Below are 21,511 nucleotides of genomic sequence, written 5' to 3'. Positions count from 1 at the left end.
AGAAAAATACACAAAGAAACACAGATAAAAAGGATTTAGGGATCAATAGTACATTTATCTATTAATAATTGCTCAGCAAAACTCATAGAAATACAATATAAAGCAATTCTGAAAACAAGAGAGGAAAACTGTTGAGGAAAGCACACCTGAATGCAAAGGCTAAAGAAGTAGATAGCTGCATATGATATCAAGACTTATTAAACTAGCCCTGGCTGGTGTGGCTCAGTGGATTGAGTGCTGGCCTGTGAAGCAAGGGGTCGCTGGTTCAATTCCTAGTCAGGGCACATGCCTGTGTTGTGGGCCAGGTCCCCAGTACGGGGCACACAAAAAGCAACCACACATTGATGTGTCTCTTCCTCTCTTCCTCCCTCCCCCTCTCTAAAAAATAAATATTTTAAAAAGATATTAATTAGAGTCATAATTCCCATTTATTATGTGTCTGACATTGTGCAAGGCCCTTTCATAGCATCTCCCACTTCGCAACAACTATGCAGAGTGGATAGTGTTACTGCCGGTGAGAAAACTGAGGCCAGAGAGGCCATGCGGGGCCTGGCCCCCGGTCTCGCAGCCACTAGGTTCAGCTTTGCTACTAGATCTCTCCATCTGGAAGATTTATCAAAGGAGCCAAATCATACGGTGGAAACTTAGTAACATTTGGACTGTCAATTTTGAGACATTTGATAATAAAATGGAAATTTTGTATTTATTGGTTCAGGAAATGCCACATCTGAGAAAAAGTGGCTGGTGGAAGGTCACCTCGGGGTAGGGGTAGAGCACAGATCACACCTGTCCGTTCTAAACGTCGTCGTCGTCATCGTCGTCGTTGTGTGAGAACTTAGGTGGGGCCTTTCTTGTTTTTGTCGTTTTTAATTCAGGGCAAAAGTCCATTTGTTTGGACTAGAAGGACTAGAAGGCTTATTACATTACTTTAAAAAGCAATGTAATACTCCCTTTAAAGTTTTCTGCCTTCATGTGGTTTTATTTTTAATAATTAGCCAATGGTGGGTGCTGTGTATGTGTGTGTGTGTGTGTGCGTGCGCTCAGCAGTTTAGTTAATAGTTAAGTTTTTAAAATTTTAATTTAAGGAAAAATTTAAAAATTAAAGAACATTGTCTTACTGCAGTCCTCAAATGATCGGCTGCACCACTGAGTTAGTGGTTTGCTGCATTGTCACAGCTGTGACCCTCTGCTAGGCTTCGATTTTGGTGACATCCCCCTCAGTGCGGTGTGGTAGAGACTTATTAATATTTAAAATAACTTTGAGAGTTTATGAAACAAAAGTTAGAATTCTGTAAAATTCAAACTGGGAATTGTTGCATGGAGAAAAATTGCCTTTTCTTGTGTAAAAGCATTTATTTTAACGTGGTGGGATGAAAACGTCATATGAACAGATATTCTGTGTAAATACATTTATATAGATGATGCTTATTATTAATTCTGGTGTATTTGCTGGAGAATACCTCAGAAAAATAAGAACATGATTTGATTAGGTAGCAGTCTTCCCCAAGATGCTGTAAATATGATTAATCAGCAACTCAGATTTTTCATTATTCTGGTCATAAGTTGACCCTCTTAGAATAGTGATTTTCAAGTGAAAGGAGAGAAAGCTGTAGGGAAAAAGATATATGTGGTCCCACACTCACAGACAGCAGAGGGAGTCTCGGCAAGCTTCACAGCCAGACCCACGCCGCTCTGCCCAGCTCACTGGAGTTCAAACCTGTCCTCGTGGAACCCCCGGTATTGTGTCTCTTTGGTCATCAGAAGGGACTTCGTTTTGTATGGTCTCAGCAAAACTTCACATAATCACACAGCCAGTTTCCAAATGGCAGGATGTATCACAAAATGAGTAGTAGTGATTCTGGGGAGAACATGACTAGTTGCCTGGTCTTGGAGGGTAAAGATCGTGGAGGTCTGTGCGTCTCAGAGGTCCGCCTTCCTCTGGCACCCTCGGGCCGGTTTCAGATGCCACCAACCTACCTCAGTGGACCCAAGTTCCCTGGACCCACTCTGCACCAGAGGGTTTACATTTATTCCTATTGATCTCCTCTTGGTTCACATCTCTACATTTATTTTTTAAAAGAATTTTCCTTCATCTCCCCCTCTTTTTCCTTCTTCCTGTTTGGACTCAGAGACACCCAGTTCTGAAGGTCCCAAAACATACACTCTTTCGGTCCCCCAAGAAGCCTAGGCAGCACTTTCCAAATCAAGAATTTGCTTCAGAATCCTTTGGGGGAGGGGGAGATGGGGAGACTTGTAAATACAATGGGTCTCAGATTGTACTTAATCTGGTTGGAATCTTTGCAGTTGCAAAAGGTATAATGGAAGAATAGCCAGAAACTATTTATTTATTTATTTATTTGTTCATTCATTCATTCAACAAATATTTTTGAATGGAAAAGGTGCATGTGCCTGGCTGTGTACTGGATACTGAAGATCCAGATGTAAATCCGGATGTAAATCAGAATGGCTTTTTCCTTTGGGGAACTTACAGTCTGGTGGGAACTCTGGGGGGAAGACGAATGCGGGAAGAAAGGTGTTAGGGCACAGAAGAAGGAAAATTTAACTCTCCTCATGAGACTCAAAGGAGCTAGTGGTGGCCCTGGCCAGTGTGGCTCAGTCACTCGGAGCATTGTCCTGTGTTCCAAAAGGCTGTGGGTTTGGTTGCAGGCCAGGGCACATACCCAGGTTTTGGATTCTGTCCCAGGTCAGGGCACATCCAAGAAGGCAACCAATTGATGTTTCTCATATCAATGTTTCTCTCTCTTCTCTTCTTCTGCCTTTAAAAGCAGTGAAACAAATATTCTCTGGTGAGGATTTAAAAAAAGGAGCTGGTTGTGGGAAGGAGTTTATTAAAAAAAAAACAGGAGTTTTTCTAAGCAAAGACACAAGGTGCAAAGGTATGGAGATAGGAGAGAGAGCGGCGTGTACTGGGGACTGCGAGGTTCCTCCTCCTGTGTGGGGGGGCAGGGGGGGATGGGAAGACAAGAAGTGAAAGCAGCTGTCAGTGGTAAAGAAAGAACACAAGAAAATGGCCCAGAGTTAAAAGACATGAGCTACCGACAGAATTCACTGAGGGCGCCACCAGTGGATGCCGACGACTCACCCCTAAGCATATGCTGTTAATTTCAGGATTCCAGTGATGAATACAAGATCCTAGAAGCTTTCAGAAAGGAAATGATATGTAAAAAGGATTAGTAACCAGAGTAGCATCAGTCTGTTCTATAGCCACGTTAGAAACTAGGCTATGAAGTAATACTTCCAAAATTATAAGAAAAATGATTCCCTACTTAGAATTACATACCCAGCCAGGCTACCAGTTGGCATTTGAAGACACAGATTCTCAAAAAAATTACATTCGGGGCACTCTATCAGGTAGCTAAAGGAAGACATGCACTCTCAAAACAAGAAGGTAAACTGGGAAAGAGAAGCCAGGAGGTCCAAGGGCAGGGGTTCCCACAGAGGGGAACATGCAGGAAATTCTTAGGATGGTGGTGAAGGGAAGTCTCCATCCAAGTCAGGCCTCCAGAGAGACGTGGTTGGAAGCTGGGAGGATTCGGCAGGTGTGACGGGTTGTGTGCACAGAGGTTAAGGGTGGTATATGAGAAGTAAATCCTTGTCTTCCCCAGAGGGAACTTAATAGATTGTATCTATAATGGAACAACCAATAAATAACAATATAAACACATTTTTTTAGACATACAGAGGTAAGCCCTGTCCAGGTGCTCCTTTGGTGGGAGTGTTGTCCCAGGCACCAAAAGGTTGTGGGTTCGATTCCTGGTGAGGGCACATACCAGAGGCAACTGATTTGATGTTTCTTTCTCTCTCATTTTCCCTCTTCCTCTCTTAAATCACTAGACGTATTCTCAGGTGAGGATTTAAAAAAAGAAAGAAAGAAATCCGGAGGTAAATACCAGAAGAAAATGCTAAAGGAGTTGAAATTAGTTCCTTCTGTAGAGAGAATTAAGTGGAGGCAGTTCTAATTTTGCTATTAGCTTTGTAGTTCTATTTTATTTTTTAGACTTTGATAAAAATATTGAACAAGTATCTGTAACACTGAGGGAATCTTGCAAATGGCATTTTGTATTTTGTTGCACAAACTTTAATTTGAATATTTTGTGTACCTGCCTTTGGCACACTCCTAAATTTTATCCGTTTTGTTCTTTTCTATGATTAACTAAATACAAATTGAAGCAAAATTTAGTAAAGGTAAATTATTGACTCAAATGTGTGTCTAGACTGTACCTGTAGTTGCTTTTTTTACTGTATTTTTATGGAGACTCCAAGTTATCTTTTCGACTTCAGAGGACAAACAGCCTTCTCTCCCACCTTGTCCCCAGAGCCGAGCAGAGCTGCACTTACCAGGGGAAGTCAGGTTCTTCAGTGACCCGACGTTCCCAAAATGGGATTGCTCGTCAGCTGCACGTTAACATCTAGGAGCCGACTGTTTACATCACTCAGACAAGTTGTCTATAAAAACATTTTGTCAATTTGTATAGATACAAACTGCCCCTTCCACCTTTTTATTTTGAAAACAATCAAATCCCACAGAAAAATGACAAGAGTAGTAAAATGCCCATGAATTTCCACCTAGATTTGCCGGCCCTTAGCACTCTGCCACGTTTACTTCCTCTCTGTGTATGTTCACTCTTTTTTTGAGAGTGAGGAGAAGCTGAATCATTTTAAATTAAGCCGTAGATATCACACTTTAATACATCTCCCAGTATATCTCCCAAGAACAAGGACATCCTCATACAAAACTAAAATACCATTATTTGCCATAGATAATTTAATATTATCTAATATAGAGTTGATCATTCAGATTTTCCTAAAATCCCCATAGTAGTTTCTGTAGATTTTTTTTTGATCCAGAATCCAGTGATCATGCATTGCATTTAGTCACCATTTTTTCAACCCTCTTTATGCCACAAGCTTCCCTGCTTTTAAAAAAAGCCTCTTTCATGCCGTTGACAACCATGAGGAGCCCAGGCCCGTGGTTTTGTAGAATGCTCTGCACATGCAAATTTGTCTTCCTGCTCCCTCGTTATGCCATTCTGGCTTACAGTTTCGGCAAGCATGTGCATATGAACTCTGGTATCCACCTGCTTGTTATGCAGTTCAAAATTTTTAGTGTTTTGTTTTCCCTGCTAATCTATAGTTTGGCATGGGGTGTGAAGGGCGAACACTTACCTGGTGAATGGCAAACACCTTAGACTGAAGAAAAATGCCACTCTAATGATCTCTGGGAGGGGAAATCTGTTCCTCTGGAAACAGGCATAATATTTTTTTAATATTCTTGGCAGAAGTCTTTGGATGACTTAATATACTGTAATCAAGGGCAAATCTTCTACTGCTTAATTAACTTTCTGCTACAGTGTATAGTCCAGGGAACCACTCAGGAAAACACTTGGCCAGCTTTTCTGTCATCCCTAAGCTGAATGTTTTTGCTTTTGGAATCTAAGCATTGAATACTGTGCTCATTTCGCAGCACTGTGGCTCTCCGTGGGCCGGGATGCCCAGTTGCTTAGGCCATGTATATTTTGTGTGAAGTGAGCACAACGTGGAGAGACAGCATGCCTCACATACCAGGAGAGCGATGCAAGCATGCTGGGGAAAGCATGCTTCCCGTTTGTCAGGGCGTGATAGGAGACCTGGTGACACAGTAGCCTTTCGGCAGAGCTCCTGGGATGTGCAGGAAGTGCGGCCGCAGGTTTTGTTGGGGGGAAATCTGAGCCATTTCTCTGTGGACAGCTGGGTTGCAGAGTCTGGGCAAGTTGCTGTTGAATTTTGCACGGGCTGCCAAAGTAAGTGTTTTCATTTTGATTTGTTTATAGTCCTGGTTTTCCTTCTCCTGAGTCATCCAAGATTCTTTCTGGAAGTTTCACGGGACTTATTATCTAAAGTGGGATTCAGAGGATTCATTCTAATGTATTTGTAATCCAACTTTTCTTTTTTCTTTCTCTGCAGAGTTTGTGGAAGTATAATACTTTGTCATTATGCGATGTCGTCTCTCGGTCCCTCCTTTGTGCAAATTAAATTTGATGACTTGCAGTTTTTTGAAAACTGCGGCGGAGGAAGTTTTGGGAGTGTTTATCGAGCCAAATGGATATCACAGGACAAGGAGGTGGCTGTGAAGAAGCTACTCAAAATAGAGAAAGAGGTAAGGTCTTTTCTTGCTATCAGAAGTGGTCACAGTGGCACTTATGTAAGTTTTTCAGCTAGAGTCAGAGGTTACAGGCTGCCAGGGACCTAGCAAAAGTCTTTGGGGCTGATCCGCAAGGCCGTTTCCCAATTTCCATTCCAGGAGCCCCATAAATAGAAATTATTGCTGCATGTGCTTTAGGCTTGAGTTCTGCTAGGGGTCATCTGAACTGAGAGGATTTCTTTCCATGGCGTGAAAGACCGAATGTTCTCTGAACTCTCCTGGAGGAGAGGCAAGATTTCAGACCTTTTCTTTTCCCTGGATCAGCCAAGAGGGGTCAGTAAAGAGTAACGTGTCAAGTTTTCGTCCCCTTTCCATGTTCTGTCCGTGAATTTGTGGCCTTTGGGAGTTTCCTTTTAAAAAATGAACAGCATATCCTACTGAAATGTAAGCACTACCAGTGTTTTGGATTTCACCTCTGCCTGAAGCCAGAAGTCATGGACTTTGTTTTCTAAAAAATTAGCAGGTGCCAGGCAGAGCTGCCCTACTGATAAAACCAGAAAAGGCTTTCAGAGTCTGGGATACATGCAGGTTGTAGTGCAGCTCAGAACGCACGGGCCCTTCATAGTGCTCAGGAACGTGATACAACATCACCCCCACGTTCAGCTTGGCTTCTTGAGAGCAAAGCAGATTGTACAGCTGACCCTCTGGAGCTTGTTTTGGTCATTTCTATTTTTCTATTTCTACTTCTCCTAGTTCTGTTTTGGCTAGTTACGATTCTTTTCAGTATCTTTTTAAAGTGAACTTTTCCGTAAATATCTTTTAATCTCCCTGAATGATTTTATTGCCCTCCCCCCATTACTTGCTGCTGGTGAGCCCTGGCCGTTGATTAGAGAGGGCAACCCAAAAGGCGGCATGGGCGGGGGGTTGGGGGGGCTCTCCCGGCAGCACTGAGTGCCTGTGGGGCCCCCAGCAGGGTTTCCGATTGTTGAAGCGGGTCAGAGGACTGAGAGAGGCCTGCCCTGGGGTGTCTCCAGCTCAGGCGGTGACAGCCTTTAAAGCGAATACGTGCACAAAACCGGAAGGGCCCGTGTGGAACAAGTTTCCTCCTCCTCCTTTCCCCATCAACAAGTTTTTAAATAGTAGCCCAATAATAAAGCCATTTCTTTCTCTGGACTGAACCTAACTTCTTTTATCTAGTGAACTCCTGAAGCCTTTATAAGAAGCGTTATCTATACCTTTTTTGTAGGGTGGGAGGTAGAGCTGTGAAAAATGTATGGGGCCGCCCCCAGGAGGGCTGCGTGAGACCCAGGAGATCAGGTCCCCTGTTCTTTATTTTTTAAACTCTGAAATCTCTGCTTGACATGGCAAAGAACAGACAATGAGCCAGCTCCATCAAATTTTAGTCAAGGAAGTATGTAAGTGGGCCGATATTTTTTTACATTAGGTCATGCAACTTCAGTACAACAAACCTGCCTTTGTATGATTGTTGGATGTGAGACTTTATGAGACATGAAACACATTTTGATAGAAAACAATAATTGGCACCCATTCTCTCCATCGCCACCCATACTTAATACCATTTGACTATTTTAAAAGAGCCACAAAATGATGCAGGAAAGCACGGAGAATGGGGTGTGAAATAGGAGCTGATAAGTGCCAGGTGCTTCTCTGGTGTAGGCTTTTATTTTTAATACATTTTGTTGATTATGCTATTACAGTTGTCCCATTTGTTTTCCTCTTTATTCCCCTCTACCCTGCACTGCCCTTTCACCCTTTAGCATCCCCCCCACTTAGTTCATGTCCATGGTTCATACCTATAAGCTCTTTGGCTTCTCTATTTCCTATACTGTTCTTAACCTCCCCGTCTATTTTGTACCTACCATTTATGCTTCTTATTCCCTGTGCCTTTTCCCCCATTCACTCCCCCTCCCATGCTGATAACCCTTCATGTGATCTATTTCTGTGAATCTGTTCCTGTTCTAGTTGTTTGCTTAGTATGTTTTTGTTTTTGTTTTGTTTTTAGGTTCAGTTGTCGATAATTGTGAGTTTGTTGTCATTTTACTGTTCATATTTTTTATCTTCTTCTTTTTCTTAGATAAGCCCTTTAACATTTCATGTAATAAAGTCTCGGTGATGATGAACTCGTTTAACTTGACCTTATCTAGGAAGCACTATATCTGCCCTTCCATTCTAAATGAAAGCTTTGCTGGATAGAGTAGTCTTGGATGTAGGTCCTTGCCTTTCATGACTTGGAATACTTCTTTCCAGCCCCTTCTTGCCTGCAAGATTTCTTTTGAGAAATCAGCTGATAGTCTTATGGGCATGCCTTTGTAGGTAACTGTCTCCTGTTCTCTTGCTGCTTTTAAGATTCTCTCCTTATCTTTCATCTTGGGTAACCTAATTATGATGTGTCTTGGTATGTTCCTCCTTGTGTCCAATTTCTTTGGGACTCTCTGGACTTCCTATAAGTCTGTTTGCCAGATTAGGGAAGTTTTCCTTCATTATTCTTTCAAGTAAGTGTTCAATGTCTTGCTCTTCCTCTTCTCTTTCTGGCACCCCTAGGATTTGGATGTTGGAACATTTAAAGTTGTCCCATAGGTTCCTAAGCATCTCCTCATTTTTTGAATTCTTGTTTCTTCATTCTGTTCCGGATGAAGGTTTATTTCTTCCTTCTCCAAATTGTTGATTTGAGTCTCAGTTGCATTCCTGTCACTGTTGGTTCCCTGCACATTTTCCTTTATTTCATTTTGCATAGCCTTCACTTTTTCCTCTATTCTGTGACCACACTCAACTATTTCTGTGAGCATCCTGATTACCAATGTTTTGAACTCTGCTTTCTGTTGGCTATGTCTTTATCAATTAGTTTTATTTTTTGAGCTTTGATTTGTTCTTTCATTTGGGCCATATTTTTTTGTCTTGGTGCACCTGTTACTAGTAAGGAGCAAAGCCTTAGGCATTTGCCAGGGTGGAACAACTCACTTTTGTGGTGCTGTCTGTGGGGGAGGGGTCCGAGAGGGAACAATGTTGTTTGCTTGGCTCTCAGCTGGCTTTCAGTCATTTCCCCCTCTACCCACAAGCAAATTGGACCCTTCTGGTGCTGATTCCCAGGTGGGTGGGTTTGTGTACATTCTAGGAACCTGTGGGTCTCCCCAGCAAATTCTCCTGTGAAGCTGAGATTTTTCTTTCTCCAGCTCAATTCCCACAGATGTTTTCAGTCAGAGGTTTTGAGGCTTTATTTCTTTGTGCTGGAACCCTGGGTTGCATGATATGTCTCGCTCCCCAGTTGTTCCTCCTGGTTTATCTGCACGTGAATGTGGGACTGCCCAGTCCTTAAGCTGCCACCTTGCTTCAAGTCTTCTCTGCCCCAGTGCCTGTCTCCGCCCCTCCTACCAGTCTGGATGAATGTTTTTTCTTTAACTCCTTGGTTGTTGGACTTCTATACATTTTGATTTTCTGGCAGTTCTGGTTATTTTTTGGTTTTAAATTTGTTATTGTCCTTTTGGCTATACAAGGAGGCAAAGTGTATCTACCTATACCTCCATCTTGGCCAGAAGTCTGGTGTAGGTTTTTAACCTGGGTGTCATGCGTTGGAGCAGAAATTGAGTGGGTTATAGTAAAATGCAGGGGCGTAACTCATTAACTTGTAAGTAGGGAAAACATAAACTCTGTTTCAGCTTTGGGGCTTGGTTCAGTTAGTGATTGTCAGCGATAAAGAGGCATGGTGAGTTACTGCAGAGCAATAGTGCATCCCCACACTTACTGAATCAACATGAGTTTGAGATGTAGAAGAGTTTTGCTAGGGGTTGGCAGCTACTGGAAAGGAAATAGGCATTTCTCTCATAAATTTTTGTTATACTTTATGAACTAGGTATTGGCTTGCTAGGTATTGGCTTTCTAAGTGGTAAGATAAAAGTAATTAGCTCTGGATTTTCTTTCAATTTATAGATTCAGTCATATGTCACTGGTCATTTTTGCCAATGGGTTTTAGAAGCAATGAAATATTTAATAATATGTTTGTTGCTCATTCATGTATTTCTTTAAGAATGACCTGATACCTGATTAAATATGTTTTTATGAACTTAGTAAAAGAAGGAGAAAATATGTACCAAATTCTTTAACCTTGCTTATGTGAGAAGGTAGAGGAAGACTATTTATTTTCACTTTATTTGTAGACCTCTAATTTATTGAGTATGTATTACTACTTTCCTCTGCTTTAGTGAGTATGTATGACTTTTCTAATTTAGAAAAAAAAAAAAAAGAAAAATGATATTTACTGTAAATCTCAGTAGTTCTTTTTTTTCCAGGTGTTCTTTAAAACTTTACTTTTAAAAAACTTTTACACCTAGGGAAAAATTGTAAGACTAGTACCATGAATTCTAGCATATCCTTCCCCCAAAATCACCACTTATTAACATTTTGCAATATTTCCTTTCTCTATAATATTTTTGCTTATATGTATTTATACATATTTAATGTTTTTATTTAAATGTGGGAGTAAATTGAAGATGCTGTGTTCCTTTATACCCAAGTACTTAAGCATCTTCCAAGAGCACAACCATGATACAGCTGTCAAATTCAGAAAATTTTACATTGATTTCATAATCGTGCATCGATTCAATAATAATACAGTCTATATATTCAAATTTTGCCACTTGTCCCAATAACGGCTTTTCTTATGGCAATTTTTTCCAACCCAGGATCCATTTTAGGTTCACATATTGCATTTAGTTAATATAGCTGCTTAGTTTGCTTTAATCTGTAACCGTTTCTCTGCCTTTTTTTTTCTTTTAAACTCTGACATTTGGAAGAGTGCAGGACAGCTTTCTAGAATGTTCCTTGTTTTGGATTTATCTTGATTTTTCCCTCTTGCCTAGTTTAAGGCTATGTAGTTTTGGTAGGAATGCTGCATAGGTCATGTGTCTATGGTGTATCTAAATGAGAGACCACCGATGTCCGTTTGCTCCTTTATTGGTGCTAGTAATACTGAACCCCTGACTAAGGGAGGGGCTCACCCAATCTGTTCACAGTAAAAATACCTCCTTTTCCTTAGTAACTAATGATTAAGCTGTTAGTAGATACTTTGAGGCTTGTAAATATCTTCATATTACTTTGAGTTATTGCATCCATCAAACAAGAATACTTGATTCAAAAAAGCATCAAGTATGATGAGAGTTATTGTGTAGAAAGCAAAAAGTTCTAGCATAAATGAGCCTTCTTTTTTTCTTTCTTTCCTTCCTTCACTTATTTATTCATCCATTTATTCATTTATTTATTGTTTCATTGTAGACTTACGGATATTCTTTTCAAACTCAAAATGTTTCAGTCCATTTTTGTTATTTTTCACTTTCATGATTAAATTGTCCTTGATTGAGTAAGTTAAGAATTCTTTCAGGTTGGCTCCTTTTGTCCTTTTGATACTTCTTCATCATCATCATTTTTTTAGCATTTCCTTACTTTTTGGCACAAAAGATATGCCAAGATCAGCCATTTCTTTTAAGAAGCCCGAATTTTGGGTACGTGATTTGGGAGTATGATATTTAGAAACCAGGATTTCTATACTAGGTATGCTTATTGTAGACTCTTAAAGAAAGAGCCTTTGCTCTTTTGAGAGAAAAAAAATGGGTATAGATAGATTTATGGAAGCATTTAATATAAAATTTTAACATCATACATCAGAATAGCTGTGATCTGTAATATGCTCCTGTTAGAAATGTTAATTGGTAAAGTCTTTGGAGAAGAGTATAGCAAAATGTATCAAAATGTCTTAATATAGACTTCCTTTGGGGGCAGAAATTCCACTTCTGGGACTTTATCCTAGGAAGTAGGGAGTAATCAGAGGTGTGCAGGAAGAGGAATGTAATAGGCTATTATTCATCTTACATGTGTAATGGTGAAGGATTAGAAATGACCCGGGTGTCTACAACAAATTATCTCTTAAATTATGGAGTATCTCACCTTGTAGGAGACCATTCTGCGTGTTGTGGGCCCAGCTCCCTCTCGGAGATGCACAGGACCCACGCCCATGGATAGGTTCTCCCGTGGGGAATCAGGCCCGGCAATGTACCTAGGCCGCTTTGAGTCTTGCTTTTGCTAAAACTCCCTCACCCTGAACTGAGATAGCAAGTGCTTACTGTAACTTCCTAAAATCCCTGCTAAACCTTCCAAGGATGTGTAACCGGTTCAACTACTTTTCCGTTTTCACTTGCAAATATCCCTCTTCTGTGATGTGATTAGCGCATTGGCTCCTTTGTTTTCTGTAAAAGGTAACCACCTGAAGTGAACCTGTGCATAGTAAATGAGGACCATCTTGTAAGGGGCCCAGAAAAGAAGTAAAGGCCTGTCATGGCAGAGGCCACAGCTTTGAGCTCCGCTTGAGAGCGAAGCCACCCGCCCTTTTCCCCCACAGGACTCGGTAGTCCGTGTGAATGTCTCTCCCCCATCCACAATGTCTCGGGACCCCATGAGCCGGGGTCTGCATCATCACCTGCCTCCCCCAAAAAAGTCAACTATGGGAGGTGATGGATATGTTAATTAATTCAATTGTGGGAGTCCTTTCACAATATATATGTATATTAAAATCATTGTGTTGTACATTTTAAATATGTTACAACTTTATTCATCAATTATACCACAATAAAGCTGAAAAAATTATGCTGCATTTGTATAATAGAATTCTATTGCACCTTGGAAGAATATTCAAAGAGTTAGGAAAATGCATTTAATATACTGCTAAGTAGTAAAAGTAAGTTCCAAAACATTCTAATATCATCTCAAGTGTCTGCTTGGTGTCTCTGTGGTGTTTTTATTTTTCTTATACTGTCTTTTATTTTTCATAATTTTCTATGGTCATGTCATACCTTTCTCTCGCACCCAATATTTTATTATGAAAAATTGCAAAATTAAAGAAAAGTTGAAATGGTTTTATCGCGGACATCTGTGTATATCCCATCTGGGGCCTGTCATTAACATGAACACTAACACTCGCTGCGTCACACGTGAACCCAGCTCTGTATCCTCCCAGTCATCAGCCCACTTGGGCGCATTTCAGAGGGAAGTACAGGCATCAATGCATTTCCCCCGAAGTTCCTTTAAAGCATACCTGTTATAGCCAGAGTTTGTATGTGTTTACAGTTTTGTTTCCTTTTGAGGTAAAATTTACATACAATCACATGCATTAAGTTTTGACAAATGCAAACACCTTGTGACCCACCTGTTTACTTTTATAATCAGAAAAACTCATTTAAAAATTGTAGCTCTGACAGTCTGTGGCACTTTCTGAGACTGTGTGAATTGAGCTTTATCAACCTCCTTAGTATGTCATAAATCCCTAAAATGTTTAATATTTATTTTTCCATAGCAGTGCCATAGGATTTTCAGTGGTAATTTAGCTCATTTATTTAGTTGAAGATTTACTTATAGTGCACTATTTATTTTTGTTTAAAAAGTTTTCAACAGGAAAAAAATGTGATCTGCAGAATATATACCAAAGGGATGAGAAGAAATTGTTATAGTATCTTCAGGAAATTGTAGTTGAGGTAGAAATGGCAGCCAGGAGTGGAGGGGAGGGCAGGGGAGGGCGCTGTGGGTCACTGTGTCCTCTCCCAGCTGCTGCTTACCCAGAAAACGGTCCCCATACAAGTAGTTCCCCTGCACCACAGCAGCTTTTAGAAAGGGTTAATCAGAAGCTTCGTTTTACTTTCCCAGTGCATTTCGTGATATGTAGAGCCAGACATGTCTGTACGTGATTTTTTTTTCTGTCTGAGAGATGGAAACCTGTAAGCATTTGATTTGTTGGTATTCACCTGATAGCAGGAAACCAGATTTAAGTCTGAGATGTGAAAGAAACAAGATTGCTTTGTATTTCCCCAAACAAACTGAAAGGAAACAGAATCCTCAAGAGGTGAAATAGGAGGCTTTTTCTTTATCTGCCTTGCCTTTCGCAAGGCACTACCCTCTTTACTTAAATAAATTTTTTTCTACCCCAATTGGAGTTTTCATGGAAATGTTGAAAGTCATATAAATTCGAGTTTCAAAACTGCCCCACATTGTAAATATTTATAAAGAAAGAAGATCAAAAATGTCAAAACTGATCATAGGAACAGGAACTCTCGGTAACTTTTTATTTAAAAGGGAAAATTTCCCATGACACAGAAAAAAATTTTAATTTTGACACAGAGCCAGGAAAGAACTAAAAATAAAAGCTTTTGTTATACAAACTTCATCAACACAACAACATTTAGTGCTTCATAGAAGGCTAGTTAATGTTACCACTTTATTAGTGCATAACAGACCCTTTATTCTCTTTGTACTTCTGTAGCTGACTTACATTTGCATTTGCTTCAATTGTAGGAATGCTGTTTTAATGTTTTCCCCTGAACACAATAAAGAAGAATAATACCACATTTACTTTCTTTGTAAATCCTCTCAGTATTTAAATACATGAATGGGCTGAGTTCAGACAAAAATTAAATATTGTGGATACTTGAATCCTGGCCTAGTATCTGTGATAATTTGTCCAAAATGGTACTCCAGAATGACCACTCGGTGTGTTGAAGCCTCAGGAGAGCCGGCTTGGCTCTACTGGCATTGACATTGGAAGTTGCTGCTGCGCTGAACTTGCCTGTTCCAGCATCTCCACATCCCTGGTCTCTGCTCCTTCCCTCAGGAGGCCCTTCTGAGTTAATTAGGACAACCCCAGGTGGAAGTTTTCTCTCTTCAGTCAGAATTGACTCATCCTGGACCCTGTTCTTTTAGGTCAGTGGTTCTCAAAACCACTGGTACGTCCCCAGACCAGTAGTGTCCGGCATTACCTGGGACTTGTTAGGAATGCAGATTCTTAGGCCGCACTGCACACCTGCTAACTCAGAAACTGGGGTGTGTGGGGCTGGGTAGTCTGTGCTGTAACAAGCTTTCCAGATGCTTCTGACGCCCCTAGAGTTTGAGAACCACTGCTTTTGGTTGCACCTCGCCAGTCAGTGACATGTCAAATACAAGGGACATGTCAAAATTCTAAACTTCAGTTTGGAATTTTAGGTACTTTGTCAAACTGGTGTGGAGAGACTTTGGTTGTTAGAGGATTTTTAGACCTTTAAATCCACCGCGGTCTGGGGACCACCCGTGCCCAGGCCCTGCTTGGTGGTGTCGTCGGGCTTGATGGACTAAAGGCAGACTCAGGCATGGCAGGCGTCCCTGAAACCTCGGGCAAGTCCCTTCTGATTCCCAACCTCCCCCAGTCTGGCTCTCACCTGGCTTTCCAGCTTCATCTTTCATTTTCTGGCCTGAATTCCCCTCTCCTGTTCAGCTGCTCCCCTGTCCTGCTTCCCCATTCTGGCGACCTTGTTCACATCCTTCCCGTCCCCCCGAACTCCTTTGTCTTCTCTGCTGGGCCCGTCCTATTCCTTCTTCAGGTTTAACTTCATTCTTCTCTGTGAAACTCTCTCAGGTCCCACAGGCATAATTTTTGTCCTCTGCTTCCTGAATTGATAGCAGTTAGTACCCATACCTCTAATTGGATATGTGATTAAACTGCCTTGCGATTCTAGTACTTACTCTAAGCTATTGCCACTTAACTTTCGTGTGAACCTGCAATGTCTTCTCTTCTGAAAAGTGGGGGTAATCACAGAACCTGCGTCACAGGGTTTGGTTGTTGAGAGGATTAAATGAGATAATACATGTAAAACATCTAGAAAAGTGCTCGACACATAGGAAGACTTGGGTAATATTAAGTAGCAGTTGTGTCTTCATAGCCAGTTTCTGAAGTCAGGGTAGCACATAGGTTTTGTGAGAACTTCAGTTGGTTGGGTCCGAGAATCTTAGGTTGGGAAGGGGTCAGAGGCCTAGCGTCTGCAGGAGAGAGGCATGACGAGGCTCAGCGTGAGTGTGGAAGGGCAAGCATGTAGGTGGCAAGCCCCTTGAGGGCAAGGACTGTCATGACCTTTGTTGCTGATGCCATCGCATTCCTGGTCGTCACCACTGTGCCAAGTACAGATGTCACTGTGAGCTGAGTGCTTTGTGAGGGGCTTTCCACTTCTGCCGTCTTCTTCACGGCCGTGTTACAGGGCTGTGATCTCCATTGGACAGATCAGAAATTCAGGCTCAGAGGAGTTAAGCAACCCAGCTAATACAAACAGCACCTTCCCTTGCTGACCTCACAGTCCCCAGCGCCGTGCCTTGCTCACAGTGCGGATTCTGTTCCCTGGTGCTCGGTGTCATGCCGCAGCAGACTCGCCTTCCATTCTCATTCAGGAAAGTTGTCCTGTATTTCATTTTCTTCATTTGTTCTGTGAGCTGTGGAAAGGATAGAGCACATCTGTCCTTGTTGTATCACTGCTTGTGACCTGCTTTCAGCTGCGTACTTACTCTTGGTACTTACCTTTGGTTTACCTAATGTTGGATTTTCATAAATGCCCTAGCTTTTGTACCTCCAAGACTAGCATGCCGTTTCTGCTTAAGGAATATTAAACATTTCCCCGTGCCATGCTTCGACTCTGTGCTACATATATAAGTCATCATTTGAACTAGAGAATAAGCAATTTAAAATGATGAATTCCTTTGCTTAATAATTAATGCAGTCATCACCCAGAAGTCTATATTGAACAGCTGTCTGTCACTCAGCTTTTTTTATGAGATATTTCTGTAAGTGGGGCTTATAATCTAAGACACCCCAATGTGAACTGCTATAAATTGGCGGTTATGGAATAGCACTATGATGTAAAGCACAGCACAGGGAATCCAGTCAATAATATTGTAATTACTATGTGTGATGCCAGGTGGGTATGAGAATTATCTGGGAATCACTTCGTAAATTATATAATTGTCTAACCACTATGCTGTATACCTGAAACTAACATAGAATAATATTGAATGTCAGCTGTAATTGAAAAATAAAATGTAAAAACAATAATAAAGAGACATAGAAAATTGGGCACATGTTGAACAAATATGTAAATAAAACGAGTAAGCATGTATTACCAATATTTCTAAAGGTAACACAAACCTTATGGGAGAGGTAACTTTCCAGTGAGAAAAAGCTACAGGAATGGTTTCTTCTGGGACCAAGGAGAATTTAGAAAATTACCTGAACTGTAAATAAAGTTCTTATGTTATGTGAGGTGCAATTACATTAAGACAAACATCACTCTGTGATATTTTTCAGATCTTTGATAGGACCATAAAAATGTTTTTAAGCCAATTGGTAAAAGACAGACACCATATGATCTCTCTTACATGTGGAATCTAATAAACCAAAATAGACTGATAAACAAAATGGAAACAGACGCATGGATGCGTGGAACAGACGGACGGCTGTCAGAGGGGAGGGGGGAGGGGACACAGGATGAAAGAAGGTGAGGGGATTAGCCTGAGAACATACATGCATGACCCACGGACACGGACAGCGGGGTGGGGATGGCCAGAGGGAGGGGGCTGGAGGCTGGGTGGAGGGGGACAAAGAGAGTGTTGAATGGGGACATCTGTAATAGTGTAAACAATAAAACATTTTTAAAAAGAATAAAGAATAAGGTTTCAACGTGGGAGATGTTTAGAAATAAAGCTGAGGAATGCAGCCGCAGATTAGATGTGAGAAATAGAAGGGGGTGCAAAGATGAGGGTAGGGTTTAGAAACTGACTGTCGGAGAGAAAAGGAGGCCATGAACCAGCATGACCAAGAAGAAGAAAGGATCGAAAGTAAGATAATGAGTTCAATTTGGAACATTTTTATTGAAAGTATAAAGAACATCCACGTGGACTACAGAGAACACTGGGTTATTCACCAATATGTCATCACTTATTTCAGCAGGAGATAAAGGGAAAATAAAAGTGAACAAAGCTATAAATCCTGACTTAATGCCTCCTCTGTCAGTCCTCTGCCGGGCCCTTAACTGAGACTTCGGGTTGGTGTTTATGATAATTGAGAAAAGCAGCCAAACGAGCATTAAGTGATTTCTATTGTTCTTTGGTAGCTCCGTAAGGAAATCTAGAGAACAGAGGTACCCGAGGACAGGAAAGGGCTCGGTGTTACTCCACCCTCCCGGCCTCTGAGGTATCAGAGTGCTGGGACCTTGTTGCACTTCTGCTCGGCTTGGTTATCAGTGCCTCTGATAAAGGCGGTGAAGATAATGTCAAATATGGAGCAAATATGGAGTTCCTTAGTTTGGCAGGATAGGGGAGCATTGGCAAAATAAGAATTCAGACTTACTTCTAGCAACTAACATAATAGAAGCCCAAAGAAACATTTAAATGATGAATGTTTAGAAACTCGGTTTGGTAATGTTTCCTGTGAAAAATAGCCCTGAGGTTTTCACTGAACCCTAAGTTCAATAAAAGACAAAGTGACAACCTGTACCACAATCAGAAAAATTAAATTTAAAACTTGGCCAAAAAAATTCATCCTGTTTCTTTACCAATCAGGACACAGCTCAGCAGTTTACTGAATTTGGGGTATTAGATTTTATGGGGAAAGTAGCAATTTGAGCACCATAAGGAGAATAAGAAAGATGAAGGGTGTGAAAAATTATACCACATTTTAAAGAAAGAGTTGGAGAACTGAAGATACTTAGCCCAGCCAAGAGTCGGAGGGGTAAGGGGCAGAATATCGTCTTACCGAGTTGCGGGGCAGTCCTGTGGACGACTCCACACATCCGGGGAGCAGGGCTGGGGGCAAGCAGCAGGCAGGCGGCAGTCCGGCACGATTCACTCTGTTCAAGAACAAGCTTCCTAAAGAGCACAGCTGGCCGACACAGGGGGTGTGGCAGAAACAGCTTGGCCGGGGTGGTCAGGCCTCTCTCTCTGCTGTGGAAGGAAGGCACGTGCCAGGTGGGAAGTTGGTTTTGGTAACCACATGTATGACATTCAGTGACCCCTCATTTTTCAGAAGGCCACAGGAGTAATGTCTTTCCACAGGAGAGACCATGCATGGAGTCAGTGCAGTGGGGTGGAAGGGGTAGATTCAGAGTCTGGCACCTTGGATTTGAATCTCAATTCTGCCAACTGTAAGTTGTGTTGTTTTACAAAACTCAGTTTCGTCATGTGAAAATGGTGAGATGATGTTTATCGAGCGCCTGTATCACTTGCGAAAAGATGTAATCAATGGCAGTTATTACTAAAAAAAATGTTTTATTTGTAAGAGAAATCTCCTATCATTCTTATTTTTGCTACTGAGTCATTAAAAATTTTAATCCTTTAAAAACTTTGTTAGATTACATGTTTACTTGCAGGTGGAGGTTATTTTTGGTTTGTCATATGAGGAACTTTATTGCAACTGTTATTTCAGGTTTCCACTAAAGTAATATTGATCTCAGTTTATTAAGCAATAAACATTTCAGCTAGTTAACACTTGTTCTCCAGCCATGCTCACAGTACTCTGCTGAAGTCAAAGCAGGGAATGTATTCCAGTAAAAGTGTCAAGTCAAGGAACATGTATGAGGGGCCTGCGGACAAAGACAACAGGGGAGGACTGACTGTGGGAGCCGGGGGATGGGGAAGGCAGGGGGGAGCATTGGGGGCAAAATGGGGACAACTGTAATTGAACAACAATTAAAAAAACATTTTAAATGTTGTATTCTGACTAACTGGTCTTATACAAAGCCAGGCTCCTGCTGCTGGAAGAAAAACAGTACGAGGCACACACTAAACTTCTGAGAAACTCAAAGCCGAAGAGACAGACAATTAAAAAGAGAGGAAGAGCCAGCCATGAATAGTTGCGATCATTTCCAAGTGGACATGATTTGCTCTCAGTCTTCAGAATACAGTGACCTCACTTGTATATTAAAAAGCTGCCAAGAATTTTCTTCTCTTCTGAATGTAGACAGGAAGTCACCGACATGAAATTACCCAAGATAGTAACTGTCTTATCAATTTTTTTTGTTCATGCTTGATTCCTGCTCCCGGTCAGGACAGTGAGTTTCTGTTTCATCATTGCCGCTGATAACTTGTGAGGTTTGGGCTGTTCCATTTGGGAATAGTCTCATTCTTAGAAAGTTCCTTACAGTGTAACTTCCAGCTGTTGACACTGGTCTCAGTCTTCAGGGCCAAACCTTACCCTCTTCCATGTGTCAGCTTCTTAAGCACAGGATCTGTATCTTAATGATCTGGGAATATTCTGAGCTCAGCCTAGTGCCTGGCCCACCACAGGCAATCAATAAATGCATAGGGCATAAATAAACAAAATAATAAACACAGTGATCACGGTAACTTTCTCTTCTTTTGCAACATTTGCATAAGGTTTTGCTCTTCTAAATCTGCAGAAAAGAAAACAGCTTGCCATTCCTAGTCGACATCAGAGCCTTTTATTTTCTCCATGCTTGGCTGATTTTTTTTTTTAGCTCTTAATAAATTAGTTTGTCTTTGAATGAAAGGTTCTGTTCCATAGCAGCTGGGAGGGATTTTCCTGGCTATGTTTCTTATTCTGGTTTGTTTTTCAAATGTGTTTCCAAAAAAAGGAATCTAAGATGTTTTTTCTTAGCTCTGTTAATATCAGATGTTCACTGATTCATGATCTGAGAAAAATTAAGGTGTCTTAAATGAAATGAGACTGCCAGAATTTTAATGACATGAAAATATGACTCCTGTCCCTGATACTGTTCTTCAGGAAAACAGCGCTTGGTAAAATTAGCTCCATGAGAGCAGCTACACTGATAAGGATGCAAGCGTCTGGGCAGTGTTTATGCAGGCTCTGTTCAAAGACAGGGGACTGTGTGGCTGCTCTGCTTTTGAAGAGACATTATGTGAAGCAATTAATGCACAGAATCAGGTTAACCCACTACATTTTAAAAAACATGTACAACAGTGCTTCCTTTAGTGGGAAACTGAATTTCTCTTACTAGAACTATGGTCGTAGAACCTACCTTTAAGAAAGATGTATACATTTTTTATTTTAATTATTGGATAGGTGTTTTAAAATATATCACATAGTTTAGGTAGCATCTATAACTTCTCCAAAACTAGCTGCTGAGCAAACATTTAAGAGTTGTGAATGTGAAGAACGTTTTCCCCTTAAAATTTCAGGATAATTTCTTAACCACAAAATAAGGTCCCTGAGTGTAACCTACATTTTTCCTTGGAACAAACTTTATACTCAAAGAAATTAAGAGATTTTAGTAAGATATCAAGACATTAATATTAGCTGGATCTGGGAGTATGGAGTGTTACAATTTTATACTCTGCCTTGTTTTGGAAACAATTTAAGATCTTTACTAGGTAGAATAAGTATATTTGGGGGGGTCCAGGTAACCCCCCCAAATCTCTCTGACATGTATGTAAGGTAAGAAAATAAAAGAAAATGAACATTTCTTGAGTTCCTGCTATTTATAGCCTCTATTCTAAACAGTTTACATATATTCCTTATTTAATCCTATTGCTGATGTCTCAAAT

General features: G+C 40.9%; 1 protein-coding gene across 4 annotated transcripts in view; it reads left to right on the top strand.

The window, feature by feature from the left end:
• MAP3K20 (mitogen-activated protein kinase kinase kinase 20) overlaps positions 1-21,511 on the top strand; it is a 160,548-nt gene that overhangs the window by 6,787 nt on the left and 132,250 nt on the right. For 2 of the 4 annotated variants that reach the window (XM_028509228.2, XM_028509231.2), the window contains exon 2: positions 5,965-6,157. In XM_028509228.2, coding sequence (XP_028365029.1) covers positions 5,999-6,157 — 159 coding nt within the window. In that variant the 5' untranslated portion in view covers positions 5,965-5,998. Of the gene's footprint in view, positions 1-5,395; positions 5,802-5,964; positions 6,158-21,511 lie in introns of those variants that run through there. The other 2 variants (XM_036023282.1, XM_028509232.2) reach the window with 2 other exon arrangements.

Source organism: Phyllostomus discolor, chromosome 4 (genome assembly GCF_004126475.2).
Source record: "Phyllostomus discolor isolate MPI-MPIP mPhyDis1 chromosome 4, mPhyDis1.pri.v3, whole genome shotgun sequence".
NCBI classification, from domain to species: Eukaryota; Metazoa; Chordata; class Mammalia; order Chiroptera; family Phyllostomidae; genus Phyllostomus; species Phyllostomus discolor.
The sequence above is the reverse complement of the archived record's forward strand: the minus strand, read 5'-3'. Positions and strand labels throughout refer to the sequence as shown.